A 15398-nucleotide genomic window follows, 5' to 3' on the forward strand; every position below is an offset into this window, starting at 1 on the left:
TAAAATGGTGAAAAAATTAAACCTGCTAATCTTCAGCATGTTAACACTGTCATTGTAAGCAGGTTAGCATGCTAAAGTTAATATTAATCCCAAGGTAAAGTGCAGCCTCACAGAGCTGCTAGCTTCGCATGACTTGTCATTTGACTGAATAGATAAATGATTGATGATGATTAAATTGTTAGAGTTATTTCTGTTTATCGGCCATTGATCAGTCAGTTGCTTTTTTAATAGCTAGTGTTGTAACTATTTTATTTCCCCCCTCTTTGCCTTCTCTACTCCATCCTGTCATGAAACAATAAGCTGAGGTGGCTGCATAATGTAAAAACCTCCCTTCCCTGCTGTTCCACACAGAAGCACAATGTCTGAGCAGACAATTCACACTGTGTAGTGTCTGAGAATTGGAGCTACTTCCCCCTGCCAACCGTCAGCTGCCAGTTTCACTCTGCTCTGAGGCTCAGCCATCCCGACTTTTTGTACCCCCCCCCCCCCCCACTGATGAAAGCGTTGGTCTGAGATGCTGGATGAGGTGGCTTGCTTTGGACGGCGCCCCCAAGGATGATGTCTGCTACAGCCTTCAGCACCTGGTCACTGCGCGGCCGCTGTGTCCGTCTCAGGGCCGCCGAACAGCAGCAGCTGAAGATTTGCAGCAGCGTTCTTCTCCTGAGGCAGCGAGGGCATGGAGGTGACTCACCCTCGCTCCTGAAGAACAGACTGGACAGACTGTTGCAGAGGCAGTGAATTAATTTAAGGAAATTCTGAGCAGGTTGCATTGAAATAATAGTTTTTCTCACCATTTCCTACCATCTGTTTTTCTTCTTTCCTGATTATACAGCACACTTCTCCTTCCCAGGGTTCAAAGGGTTACTCTAAAAATATATTTCGATACAATTATTAATTACCTGTTAAAAAATGTCAGTAACCTAATCCAAGTATTAAAGAAATGTAACTTGATTACTTTCAGTTACTTTTACCTCTCACATATGGTAAAATTGATTAGCCTAATATAAGCTTTTATGTTCATTGTAGGTTTATTAATTGTTTATCCAGCTGTTCTCTCCTTTGTTGCGTGCAAATACATGTTTAGATTAACGCACATTTAATAAACTGCCATAAATGTATTGGGGCTTCTGTTTTTTACCCGTACACCATCCTGGTCACTGGCTTTACCACCTAAAGGCATAGAAGTAGTAGTAGTATTGACAGGTTAGTTTAGCAAGCTAAGTGTAATTCTGTGTAGCTAATATTAGTGGTTGTCTGGGTAGCTAATGTTAGCAGTTGTTCTTTGTAGCTGACAGTAGCAATTGTTCTGTGTAGCTATTGTTAGCAGTTGTTTAGTGTGGCTAACATTAGCAGTTTTTCTTTTGGATTACCTCAGTACCAAATATTGTCGTATTGATTACTATAATATAATGTTTTATACTCATTCTAAGTTTATTAATTGTTTATCCAGCGATTCTCTCCTTTGCTGGGTGCAAATACACATTTAGATTAATAGTGGTAATCATGTACTTTTACTGTAGGTCTACATTTTGCAGTTGGAGTAATAATGACCTGCTAGCCAGCTAACTGACTTTCTGTATAGATAAATGGTTGGTATGTGTAGCTAATGAATGTGGTGGTTCTGTGTAGCTAATGTTAACAGTTGTTCTGTGTAGCTAAAGTCAGCATTGTTCTGTCTAGCAAATGTTGTTCTGTTGTTCTGTGTAGCTATTGTTTCATTCAAGACTAGAGTGATATTGTCAGATGCATGAAATGTACTTAATGCAATCGGTAGTATATTGTTCTTGTAAATTGTAATCCTGTTAATAATCCCCATTTTTACCAAATGAATGATTGTCTTGACTGTGAGGGACTACAGTTATTATGCAAACCTGTTTCCACTACTTCCCAAGTCTGCTCCTTCTCTTTCATATATGTTATATTTGTGTCATACCCATGTATTCCCTGGGTTACTATTGGCTATAAATATGTATTCTCTCTTCCCTTCACTCATCAGTAGTCTGCTCACTCTTGGTGGGCAGCTCTTATCGTCTGTTGTTTGTATGGCCAGCTCTGTGAGATAGTGTTGTCTATTTTACAGTGGATTCAGTGGATTTGTGAGACAGAAACAGAAAGGTTATATATACGATTTAAAGTATAAATCAACATATAGAATATAAAGTGCTTTTAACAGCCTGGTGGGACCTGCACAACCTCCCAGTACATGGCACCCATATTTTCCATTACAACTGAACGCCCACCACCTGCTCACTGCCACTGATGAATGTAATTGCCATATTCTTGTTATCAGCTATCTATACGGTATTCGCTCCGCAGGGGAATGAGATCGAGAAATATGAGCATGTGTGTGTTTGTTTACAGGTTAGCATAATGGAGGGTCCCATCCCAGTGTAAATGAGGGCGTGAGCTCATGCATATGCGTGTGTGTCTGTGTTTGCAATGATGTGTGACAACGTCCGCATCAATTTTTGTGTCAACGTCAAGCTGATGTTCTCCTGCTCCAGCGTCACTTCTGCGCCTTTCTCCTTCAATTTCTCTGCCTCTGCTCTTAATGGATTGTTTTTTATTTTGCCTGTACGTCTAAAACCATCATACATTCAAAACACTTAAATTATAGTGATGGAAAGTGGCCAAGAATGGAGAGAGAGGGAAAGGAGGAGGATAGAGAGCAGCACTCCATTGAGGATTTTGGAGAGAGAGGAGTAGGCATAGAAAAGGTGATATGAAGAGTAAGAAAAGATAGATCGAAGAAAAGAGAGAGTTAATATATCTGCATTCATCTAGAGTATGAAAATATAGAAAATAAGCCCAAGGCTGGGCCAGCTGAGACCCCAAATATGCAATAGATCTACCGTCACACACTACTAAGCCCAGACATTTTTACTCCTCTAAGAAAGACACACTGACAGGGGATAAAAGAGATCTGTCCAATTCAACCCACACTATCAACATGTGAATCAACATGTGTGACCGTCCTCCTGTGAGCAGTCTGAGACAGCTCTGCTTAGGCATGAAGTGATTTCTATGGGATTTATAGGATTACTTTAGCTATACTTTATGCTAGGCTCCAGTATATGCACAATACACTCTGAGCTATCCTTTCTAGTGTCCTTCTCCAGGGTGGCGTTCTCTGCCTCCATCTTGTCTGTGCATGTCACATCCATCATCCTGCATGAAGAATGAGGTTTGCATGAACGTGTTATGTAATTTAACGTATGTATATACAGTAGATGTGGTAGCAGACGGTGGGTGAAATTAATCAGAACACTGACAGAGGGACGCAGCTAACTGTCAGTCTGTACTTCAGACATAGCTGTGCTGTTGAGCTAAATGCTGATGCTAATATGGCAACATGCTCACAGTGACAATGCTAACATGCTGATGTTTAGCATGTAAAATTTGCGCTGTTCACTATCTTTTATTGTTTAGTATGTTTGTTAGCATTTATTGTTGCACAGCTTTGTTGAATACTCAGTTCTGAATGGTCAGTTGACCTTTCCTAAGTCCAACCCCTTTTTTGTCTGTACTCCACCTGCCTATGATCTGCGATGTGCAAGGCTCATCTATGTTGAAGAGAACCACATTTTGAAGATGGTAAAAGATGTTGCTGGGGTGTTACAATCCATGGAGATTGATTCATGGATATGAATGTCAATTCATTTTTCAACAATCCAATATAATTGATGCAAAGTGAAAATATTGATTTATATCATCATGTTTAAGATACAGTTTTACTTTGAAATTCCAATGGCATTTCTGTGTCAGACATTTCTTGTAGAAGCATAACTTAGTTGCTTTTTGTGAGTTGACCGAAATGTTACTGTGTTAAAATTTCAATTGATAGTTCTTGATATCACTTGAATCGAATTGATATCTAACTTTGGCAGACATTGTGATATCGGCAAATATCGTATTGTTGAACAAAGAATTGGTTGTGTGGTGATAAAACTTGTAACTTACACCCCTAATGTACACAAGATTAGCTATCTAGTTAAGGTTTTTGTTAGGGTGATCAGCTAGCTAACGATTGATGTAGATTCGTTAGCTAGTTAGCTAGTTCACAGAGGTTCCAGAAAAAGAGGCAGCCCTTAGGATCAATTATGGCATCCTACAGTCTGTTGCTGCCTTTAAATGGAACTTGCTAGCTTGTAATTATGCTGTTTTGATCATAGACTGTGGGTGAATAATAATTCTTAAATGTATATTTTGTGTCAAATTATAGATTTTTTTTAATGAAACAGTCATGTAATAAGTGAGATAATGTACAGCAAGTGGGTTATTGTTTCAAAATGAAACCTGACAGGTAATCAATCTGAAAGGATGAATAATGACCTGCTCACTGTAGGCTACATTATCCATAACTTTTTGACCAAAGTATTGGACAAATTATAATTTTTACCTTAGGATGGTTCTAGATCAAAAGTGAAGATGTTATATGTTATCCAGAGCCTAAAGTTCTGAATGTGAATATCACATTTTATGGCAATCCAGCCGATAGGTGTTGAGACATTTCATTCAAGACCACAAAAGTCAACCTTGTGGTGGCACTAGAGGAAAAGTCAGGGGATCAGCAGAGTCAGCTGGATTCATCCTCTTGGGACCATGAATGTCTGTACAGAATGTCCTGGGCAATGCATCCATTAGCTGTTGAAATATTTCAGTCTGGACCAAAGCGGGGGACTCGCTGGCTGACTAACTGACCGACAGACCAACATTACCAAGCCACAAGTGTGCCTTAAAAATGTATGAGAGAACTACTGAAAAAGGACAGAGAGGGAGGCAGATTTATGGAGCGGTACACTGAACAGAACATATAAAGAGAGAAGTTCTGGGGCTGTTGGGTGGGCTTTGTGGTTGTTTACTTGGTTGGATGTATTGGTTGCTGGAGGTTACAGGAGAGAGAACCAGACAGCTGGGTACAGGCCCAGTCAGTGTTTATTTATAAATAAATGCTTTGAATAATTTAGAGGAACCATCAAGAGACCACGTGGCCTATTCCCATGTTGGATAAACAGGGGATACGAAGACAAATCTTGACTTTTCAGGGTTTTGTCAGGTTTATCATGTCCTGAAAAGGGTTAGCACCTGAGGAAGAGAAGCTGTATTTGGTCTCAGTGGAATAAATGCTTCTCAGTTTCCCTCACAAAAAAACAGATGACATGGTAAACGTTGGTAATGTTTTATGGTCATAGGTTTATCAGTTGTTAGCTATTCCCTCCTTTGTTGTATACAAATGCACATTTAGGTCAATAGCAGCAATTATGCTCATTTAATGTAGGCTTACACATTTAAACTGCCATAAACTTAATGGAGCTTCTGTTTTTTACGCACACTCCATCCTGGTCTCCAGCATCAACACTTATAGTCCCAAAATATTTACTGGTAGTAGTAGTAGTAGTAGTAATATTAACAGGATGCCTCGCTAATTAGTTCATGTTACGGTTGGTTTGAATGGCAGTGAATTGGCAACTGTAAGATTAGCTATGGTTTCACTTGAGACCAGAGTGGTGTTGTGAAGTATTGTAATGTGCATGGTATTATATTGTTCTTTGTACCATGGTCTGTGGGGAAGTGTTGTAGTGTGCGTGGTTGTATATTGTTCTTTGTTTTTTTTAAGTAGTTGTAATGACAGGTTAGCTAGTAAACTGGATTCCTGTGTAGCTAACGTTAGTGGTTGGGGAGACTTTATATCGGGTCTCAGTGGAAAAAATGCAGTCAATTTCTCTGACAGAAAGCAGATGATTAACTCGGATACCATCATTAGAATATAGTTTGTCTCCCATCTTCTCAAAATTGTGCCAGCCAAAAAAATATATGTAATCTCTCTATACATCGGTTTTCACCCCCTCTCTCTGTCTGTCTGTCTCTTTGTGTCTCACTATCTACATGTGCCACAGTATTACCACTGTCTGCTCCTTGTGATGCTGTCCCAGATTGCTGTGGCACCGAGGCCCAGAATCATAAAACAATGGCGTGCTGCATGGATCACAGGAGCACAAATCAGACACACAGAGGCAGAGATAAATAGCAAAAAATAGCAAAGGAGAAAGAGTGAGCAACTGCGTGACAGAGACGCCGTGTCTGAGGATGTGTGTGAGAGGAATAGATGTGTGTGTGCGCTGGATAATATCATAGACGAGGGGATATAGAGACACTATAGAGGATAAACAGAAAGATACAGAAAAGGTGAAGAGGCTTGATGTATTTTCCTTTTGTTGTACAGCTGACAAATAGAGCACATCGTATATATCTCTGTTGCACAGTTGCGCAGATGTTCAAACCTTCCAACAAGCGGATTTAAAAAACAAAAAGCAGGGAAACCACATCTAAGGCGATGTAGATTAAATTCAGTACAAGACTTTGTGTTTCAATAAGACTCTGCTAGGCTTCAGTAATCAGTAATTCTTTTCCTTCTGTCCTCTATACCCCCAAAACAAGTTACAACCTGTTACATCATCCATCCAGATTCGCTTGATAAAAGCTTTGATTCACTTGTGTTTAATGTTCATGTTCACTTATCATATAGTTTGGTTTCAACACTCACAGACACTTGAGACTTTGCCGAAGTTGGCTGACATCATGCTGTACATTAGTTAAAAGGGAGAAAAGTATATAGCCAAGGCTCAGTTACATCTGCACTCTCTGCTGTGGATATAAAGGATATGTAAGTACAACAAAGCTGTATTCAGTGGTTTGTTAGCAATAAGATTAGATGGAAACTTGGTGTTTATCCTGAAGTTAGGAAAGGAATAAAAAACAAACCGTCTCCATTAAATATTTACAAGTGATTGTGAATTTACTCTCCGACTCTCTGGCAGGAAAAGGCTTTCATACCAAATTAAAAAACTCCTGTATGTCCTTGGGACTGATTTGGTTTTCCATTTTACTTTTGTAAAAGTTAAATGAAAGGTATAACATATTTCCACAGTAAAATGTTTAAAAATTACTAGACCTGTTATATATTTTATTTGTGTGTACTTATATTATTACAAATGCAACAACAAAACTTCTTCTGCCATTAGTAATGGCAGGAAAGTGTTTTGGTCAACCACATGTTTATGTGATCACATGACAATTAACAAAAAGGAGAGCACTGCTCCATAGCACTACTAGTGGTCAAAATTTCAGTCAGTCGGTGTACAGACATACTAGTATCTGCATACAACTCAAAAAGCGACCAGAATGATAATGATTTTATAATTTACAGCTTCACTAATCTTCCCCTCAGCCATTAGTAAGATTTGTGAGACATTTCAAACTTTAAAAGATTGCACTTCACATTCTCATTTTTGCTTCTAGGTCATCATTTATTTCCCCGTCCCTTAAAACTTTCACCAGCCTGTCTCTCCATCCCGCTGTCTCTTCTCTTTACACACTTCCTCTTTATCTCTCACTATCTCTCCCGGCTCTTTGGTGAGTCACCTTGCATGTCTGAGTAATTATACACACCCACAGGCACACACACTCACAACAATGCAGACATAAACAAACTTAGCACACAAGATATATGAATTCATAGTGATGGAAAAAGTATTTTAAATGAGTAAATAACAATTGTGTGACTGTAATTAGGAAAACTCCATTGATGGATTGATGCATCAACCTGCAACAAGTCAGTCTGCGTTCAGACTGAAAATTACCCAAACACAACGGGCTGCGTTGGTGGAGGTACTGTGAGACAATAAAATATGATCCAGGGAGGTTTGAATTGTACATGCAAGACTTATTAGATGCCAAATATGGAACATTATCATGGTAACAATCATTCTGTTCTCTGTCATGACTAACCCCGGTAAACTATTCTTCTGAACAATATTGCAATTTAATTTTCCTCCCTGGACACTGAATCCAGTGCTTTTAAGGTGATAACCTTAAAGGACCAGTGTGAAGGACTTCTAACAGCAACAACAACAACAACAATCATAATAATTATAACTTTATTTGTATATCACCTTTCATGCAAGAAATGTAGCCTGAGGTGATTTACTACAAAGAAGTTGCATGTACAAAGTGCTTCACATAAAAAGTATTAATATAAAATGAAGTGAAAAAAAACCCATATGGAAAAATAAGATAAGATGAGAAGAGGAAAGCATAGAATGTGTAACATAAGATGGAAAATAAAAATCAGTAAGATGATGATAATAATAATAATAATAATAATAATAAGTTAAATTTAAAAAAAGTAGAGTATTAAGAATGCATAAAATTAAGGAATATACAACAGTTAAGAAGTGCAGCAGTGCATAAGTGTGAAGCCCAATGCACAAGTCCCAGGCCTGTATCAGGAAAGTCAGAGCTAGTTAAAGGCTATAGTGAAGATATAAGTTTAGTGGCATTTACCTTGCCTCACCCTCCCCTTCTAAGCATAATGGAGAACCTGCAGTGACTACGAAACATGGCCCAGTCATACCTAGAAGCAGTTTTTGGTTTCCCCATTCTGAGCTACTGAACCAACATAAATGTTATATTCAATTTCTGCCATATTCTGTCCATAAATCTGGGTAAATCTTACACACTGGACCTTAACGATTTTGATTTGATGTGATGAGATTTCAACAATAGTTTCTGCCATAGAGTGTTTAAATAAATAGCGGGTGGAGCCTCCTTGACGTCACACATAAGTTTCTGAGTAGCTCTTTTGAAACTCATGGTGTGGTGGCTCTAGCCGTAGCCTTCTACTGAGCTACCTCTCGGCTAATCCTAATATGGGCAAAGAAGTGGAGTGTGGGTGCAGCTGAGGTGGCCGAATGAAGCTGCTACCTGGTGGCTCACCATCTGCGATGGTACCTACCTGTGGGTACGCCCTGGATTATGCATGTGTGAGGTAAATAAAAATTAATAAACTGCAGCTGCGATGAACGTAGAAATTAGCTAAAGACACCCAAACTGTTTTGTGTATCAGGCTGTAAAAATGTTTCTGCTGTAAAGTCGGGCATTTCAATCTGGAGTCTATAGGTACTGACTCGCTTCAGAATCTCAAAATCATTCAAGGAACTGCAGTTTTTGGCCCTTCCTCATTTTTTTGGCCACAGAGATTGCTGCTTGATATCCGCCAATGTTTTGTCATTTCCACTGGACAACTACAGAGCTACAACTTAGCTGCCATTCATGTAGAAAAGACTTATAACTCTGTTAAGGCTTGTCCATATCAATAACTATTATTTGTAAGTTAAAATATTGTTCACGTGAATGGCGCAGTCCACACCACAACTATAAAGTTGGGGTCCAGACTCCACCATCCACTCTGGTTAGATTTTAAAAACAATATTTTTAACAGTTATAGTTCCCTTTAGTCTTTCTTGACCAGCAAAATGCCACAGCCTACTCCTGATGTTTTTCAATCTTAAAAATATTGAGCTATACATTTAAGTAACTATATATCTTCTTTGATGAAACCATCTGTTTTCAAGCATAAATTGTCCAGACAGCAGCATGCAGGGAGCATTAAAAATGGCTAATTGTTCAGCCCAAATTGCACGTATTTGAGCCAGGTTCAACTTTGTTGATAGACAACTTTTTAGCCAGCGTGTGCACGGTCTGCATCAAGGAAACACAACAATCTTGTTGAAATTATTATAGGGGTTACATTTTCTGTCTTTACCCTCTTTTATCTGTTATGTCCTTTTTTAGGTTCTTGGGTTGTTTCATTATTGGTCAGGCCAAACAATGATAAATGTACTTTTATGCTCCAGTATCAGTCTCATTATGTGTCTGATTGGAGCTGAGCCTGTGTCTGAATCCTCACACAAACGCCCACAGACTCACAGCTCTAAAGGACACAGAAAATCATGGCTAATATCCAGCTGCTTCATGCACTTAATGGCAAGGTGCATTAGGTTACCATTGTCATGGCCCCTGGGTGTTGCAAAGTAGAGCTCAGTGAGAAGAGCTTGACTTCTCTTATGAATTAGATATGACATATTAGAGGGTGCATTGAATTAATTATGACAAGGGATTCCAGCTCGATTCCAATATTAAAACGGCCTACCTTTAATAATGACTAATTATTTACAGGGTGCTACAGGGCCATGATTTTACAGAACCAAATCCTGATGAGCCAGTCTGGATGAAACAGTTCTCTGCCCTCTGCCTTCTCATTAACAGGCTTCAAGTTATACAATTTTTCTGCAAGGGATTATGTTATACAGCAACGTAACCAGTAAACATATAGTTTTCCCTTTTCTTTTCTCTCACAGATAACTTTAAGGTCAGAAAAAACCTCTTATTCTTCGCAGTCTCATAGTATCATGTGTATTCTGTATCAGCTTGGCACAGAGGCTTTAGAGTGGGCAGCATAATAAAAAAGGGAGTATAATGCAGCAAATTAATTACCAACAACATCAAAGAAAACAATTTGCAATCACTTACCTCCCTAACTAAGAAAACAGGACAGAATAAGGATCATGTAAGTGGCAGCCCACCCCCACTATTCTCCAACAAAGAGCTGCCATCAGTATGACACATCCAACATTTTATAATTACACGTCTGCAACAAATGAGGTCAGTGTGGCTCGGCTGCACACCTCCAGACAATAAACCAATCGCCACCCCAGTCAATCAGGCTGCTGTCTGCACACATTTGATGCACAGCAGTAATTCTCATTTTTGTCCAGTGTACAAACTGCAGTGTTTTTACAGTTCCCAGTCTCCTTAGTCTCCTGTAGTCGTGTAGTGATTGAGGGAGTGATTTCAGACACACAAGAAAATGTCACATCTAAAGAACAGACTTGAAACCACTTCAGGTAAATGCATTATCGCTAAGATGTGAATTTTAAAATGGCACACAATTCTTTAAACATCTCATGTTGAAGGCAAACACATTGCAGCACACAATAGATGATGTTTGGTTCAGTTGGTAACATTAACTTGTGTTATGAGACTCACTGTAGCAAAGCAATAATATTCTTTGCACTGCCTACTGATGGTGACAATATGTCACCATTGCACTGCAGTTTGTGACCTGCAAACTTGCCATCTTTCTGGGAAAGTTGTCTTGAAAGAAAAATATATCCCTTTGATTTGTGTAGATAAGAAAAGTTTTGTGGAGTTGACATAAAAGTAATAGCCATAAGCCAATGAGGTATGAGCAACTAAGGTCAAATTTTCTATTTCTCTGCTGCAAAAACAGAGTATGTTCAAGTTTTGAGAATAAGGCTAGGCATCAACTATATAATTTTAAGAAATGTTGCTGTTTAATTCTATCTCCTCCTCTATGAGTAAATCATCTGTGATGTGAAGCCAAAGCTCATAATTTATGTGATCAAACTATACGGTCCAATCATTAATCCATGACCTGCGTGCTCACACTTTTCATGTAAAATCAGTGTTTCCCCCTATGACAACAGTGTTAGTGTGAAACACAGTTTAAGTTGTTACTGCAACAGTTGCTTAGTATTCACACAGTCACACAGAGAGTAAGCTGATCTCATTTTGGACTCCTGAAATGCTTTTAGTTAATGATATGCAGTAAAGAGCTGAAGTACAACTAATGACTCCTTGCAGCGTATCATCTCCCCAACTTCTAAAAAGGGGCGCCAGAGTAGATGGACTCACAAGTGGCCAAGCAGACATGGACAGTATGGCTTGTCCATTTTGCAGTGAGAATTGGAGGTAAGCTAGCCATGTCAAGAAAACTTTGGAAATCGATTTGTGGCTCTGCTTCAAATGTGCAAGAGCCCAACAACGGCTGGCCAAAATTTCTGACATGTCGGAAATTCATTCAAACATCCAACAGCCATTTGAGAGTGGTTGAACAGTTGTTGCTCAAATTGTACAGTGCATGCCCAGCTTAACTGTAAGGATACCTGCTGTACTCTAAGGGGCTCTCCTGTGTGTGTTACTGTGGAGGAGAGTCAGTACAAAGCCTTTTTTTTGTTGTTGTTTATCGTGGTTACTATTGTGGTTTGTCAGCCCTAAGTATCTTACTGCCACCGCAGGGGAATAAATGTGTAAAGTACAAAGTAGACCTGAACCAACCTTTCAAATCCAAGTAGGCCCATGCAAGCTAATTTTGATCAGTTTTCACACACTATATGTCTATTGCTGACTGTATTAACATCATATGCCAACAAGAATCTATCTGATTATGTGTGCAGTCTAAAAAAACAAACTTACTTTAACTTTGGCTTTGTTTGGCCCAGCAGCAGTGTCAACACATTGAAAGTGTTGTTCAGTGCATCACAATGCAAAGTTCAGCCCTATTCCCAGAACTGTCACCTTTTTCATCCCACTGGAGTTTGCAGACCTGGACGTGGGCTGCAGAGCACAGAGCGAAAGATATAGTGTAGGTTGGTGTAATCAAAGTGCCCCAGGTGGCAGCAAAGTGCAAGGAAATTTGAGAAACAAAACAAGCCTATAGCAAAGACTGCATGTGAAGACAAACACAAAAACACACAAAAAAGAAGTCAGTGGAAATTAGCTTCCACTGGTAAAGAAAGATGATCCAAGATGCGTTTGCCTGTTTGAAACCTCCTCCAAGCTTTGCCTCAGGTTACGTTTCAGGCAGCTATCATGTCATTGTGTGTCAAAAAGTCACCAAAAAACAAGTTCCAAATTGAGACTAATTTAACTTGGTGCATAATAGTGAGGTGGAAAATTGGTATGCAGTGCCCAAGGTTGTGCTGTGTGTCTTCTCACTGACACCGGATCACACTGGCACAGAGCCATGTGTGAATCACGTGTAGGAGATCTAACTGTGATTCTGGGAGTGGTCACAAATTTACCCATGCACCAGTGCTTTTCCTCCATACAGGATTGAGTGTGGGGTCATCATCCATCCATCAATTGATCCTTTCATCCCTTTTCACTACCTGCTTATTAGAATCCATGCTGGAGTCCATCCCACCATGCACTGGGCAAAAGGCACCGAAACACCTTGGATAGGCTGCTTATTTAGTCACAGGGCTCAGACTGACAAACACATTCACACTCACATTCACAGCTATTTTATTTGCAATTTGCATTGGTTCCAGTTCTCCAAGTGAGTTGGTGGCAGATCGGCAGGCAGGTCAAAAATATAAGTGCGTAAAATCAAATTGGTCAATTAAAGCAGATAAAATTACACTCGTGTATGGCTGTAGTTTCACTTTCATTTGCTTCTGTTATGCTTCAGTAAAAACCTATTATAATTGTGATGCTCCTTCATATAAAGATAAAAGATAATGATATAGCAATGTCTAATAGCTGTCTGACAAATAAACAGTGGCTTTATGTAGACACAAGTAAATAGTATTTCAGAATTGAATAAAATCAGATGGGTCTGCCAGATGGATAATTGACAGGTGCATGCTGAAGTGGATAATGCAGAGCTAACATGTGGAGGATGTGGAGAAAGCACGCACATTAACATGAGAGTGACATGAAATACTGATGAATCACAACAATGAATGGTACTTGCGCTGTCTTGTTTGCATAAGAGCATCTGATCAGCTGTTTTATGTGTACACGATCTTAGTGGGCAGATCGTTGAGCTTTATGCTGGGATAAATGAGGTCTGTGTGTGTAGTGTGGAGTGTATTCATCACCAAATAATAATATTTATCAACACGACAGGAAGTTAATTATTCAAACATAGTTGCACACAGAAAAAATATCCGCTAATTCCACAGAAAAACCTGGAGCAGACATATTACTGATGGTTGGTTGGACAAATTACATGCTGTCGACCTGATTAATTAGAGGTAACCATCCTGGTGACCGATTTCAGTGCAATATTCAATTAATTGGGTCCCTGTTAAAGCATCTGGAGACTTAAATGAATATGCGCCTCAGTGCACAAGGTTAAAAATTTAACTCCAGGTTGAAAAAAAAATAGTGAAGGCTTAATGTGGTTTCTGCACTCTGTTGATATTAATGCAAGTTCAAAATTATTTAAACAACACACTTCCATATCAAGGCTCTCACTAAATGATTATTTAAAGAATATAAAAGCAATAAATTTAAGATACAATTTTTATTTCTTATTAAAAACTAAGCACACACGACTATAGTTCGAAGCCAATGAGAGTAAAGTGTAATGAAACAAACAGTTTGTCTATGTGTAATTGCTATTGCTATTTCAAGTCGTAACTGAGTATCAATTTGAAGGCAAAGAAGCATATAATAAACTAATTAGGGTGCATAATTATTTTGCTGGGTTACATGTTTTGTCAGACAACTAACAAGTACACTGTGAAGTGTATCCCACTGTGTGGAGGTGGGACGCTATCAGAGGCTAATGGTAGTGGCTTTGTCCTGCTCTGTATTTGATTTGTAGAAGTTTGTGCTCCTGTAGCGCCATACCATTCTAACAGTGGCCCATTATTTAAAAAATCCTGGAAAAAAAAATGTCCCATTTGAACAAAAGCCCATTTGTCCAGCAGTACATTATCCTGAAAGCAAACACCGATTGCTCTGAAAATACTGTTAACCCGATCCCTAATCCTAATATCTAATAACTAATCTCAAACATGTTTGGTTGTGTCAGAACAGCCAAGATAACTGTAGGCTAAGTCAGTTCAGGCTGAGTTTTTGATAAGCCTGTATCTAAAAACTTGTGTGACAGGGGCACACACCAACTGAACTGGATTTTTTCTGATAGTGGAAATTTATCTGTGACAGTAAAATGGTCGAAATGTCATTCAGTATGAGTCCAGAAAGATAGCCTATTAAGGGCAAAACACCAGCCGATTCAGGATGCTGGACAGGGCTGAAAGTCACTGAACTAACAACTGCAGACAGAGTGTATATTTTGGGAGGCAATGGGCCTTCTGAGCAATGGGCATTCATTTTTGGGATATTGGGCTACCGGACAAATGACCATTTTGTCTGATGGGACATTATTGGGACTATCGGGGCTTTAGAATAATGGGCAGTCCCCTCTCCACAAACTCCATTACCTGAAACAGCGATAGCCAAACCCATGAGTTAGTCCTCATCCTACAAACTTATGTCATCAGGGTCCTATGTTCTCGGAGTCATATGTTCTTAGGGTCCTATGTTTTCAGGGTCACATGTCAGCAGGACCCTACATCCCAGAGTCATATATTCTCAGGTTAACATGTTTCTAGGGTCCTAGGGTCTCAGAGTCTTATGTTTCCAGGATCCTATGCTCCCATATGATCTCAGGGTCATATGTTACCAGCGCCCTTTGTCCCAGGTTAAAACATCTCAGAGCCCTATGTTCCCAGGGTCCTATGTAGGTTCATCCGTTCTCACGGTCCCATGTTTCCAGGGTTCTGTGTTCTCAGGATCTTCCCAGGCAGCTGAGTTCTCTGCTAGCCTCTCACCAATTATGTGCTATATGGGGCTGGAGAACCAAGGATCCTGGGAACACAGGAGATGCTGGGAGAGTCATGTTCCCATTATGTGCTTTATAAACCTACAGTAAACATACAGTAAGACCCTAGGAACTTAGC

General features: G+C 39.4%; 1 protein-coding gene across 1 annotated transcript in view; it reads left to right on the plus strand.

Moving 5' to 3' along the window:
• The first annotated feature begins 558 nt into the window (after nucleotides 1–558).
• The window catches only part of syt7b (synaptotagmin VIIb), a 133403-nt gene continuing 118563 nt past the window's right edge, over nucleotides 559–15398 (plus strand). The window contains exon 1 of the mRNA XM_084724652.1: nucleotides 559–682. Coding sequence (XP_084580778.1) covers nucleotides 559–682 — 124 coding nt within the window. The remainder of the gene's footprint in view (nucleotides 683–15398) is intronic.

Source organism: Lutjanus erythropterus, chromosome 1 (genome assembly GCF_056507025.1).
Source record: "Lutjanus erythropterus isolate fLutEry1 chromosome 1, fLutEry1.hap2, whole genome shotgun sequence".
Lineage (NCBI taxonomy): Eukaryota > Metazoa > Chordata > Actinopteri > Lutjaniformes > Lutjanidae > Lutjanus > Lutjanus erythropterus.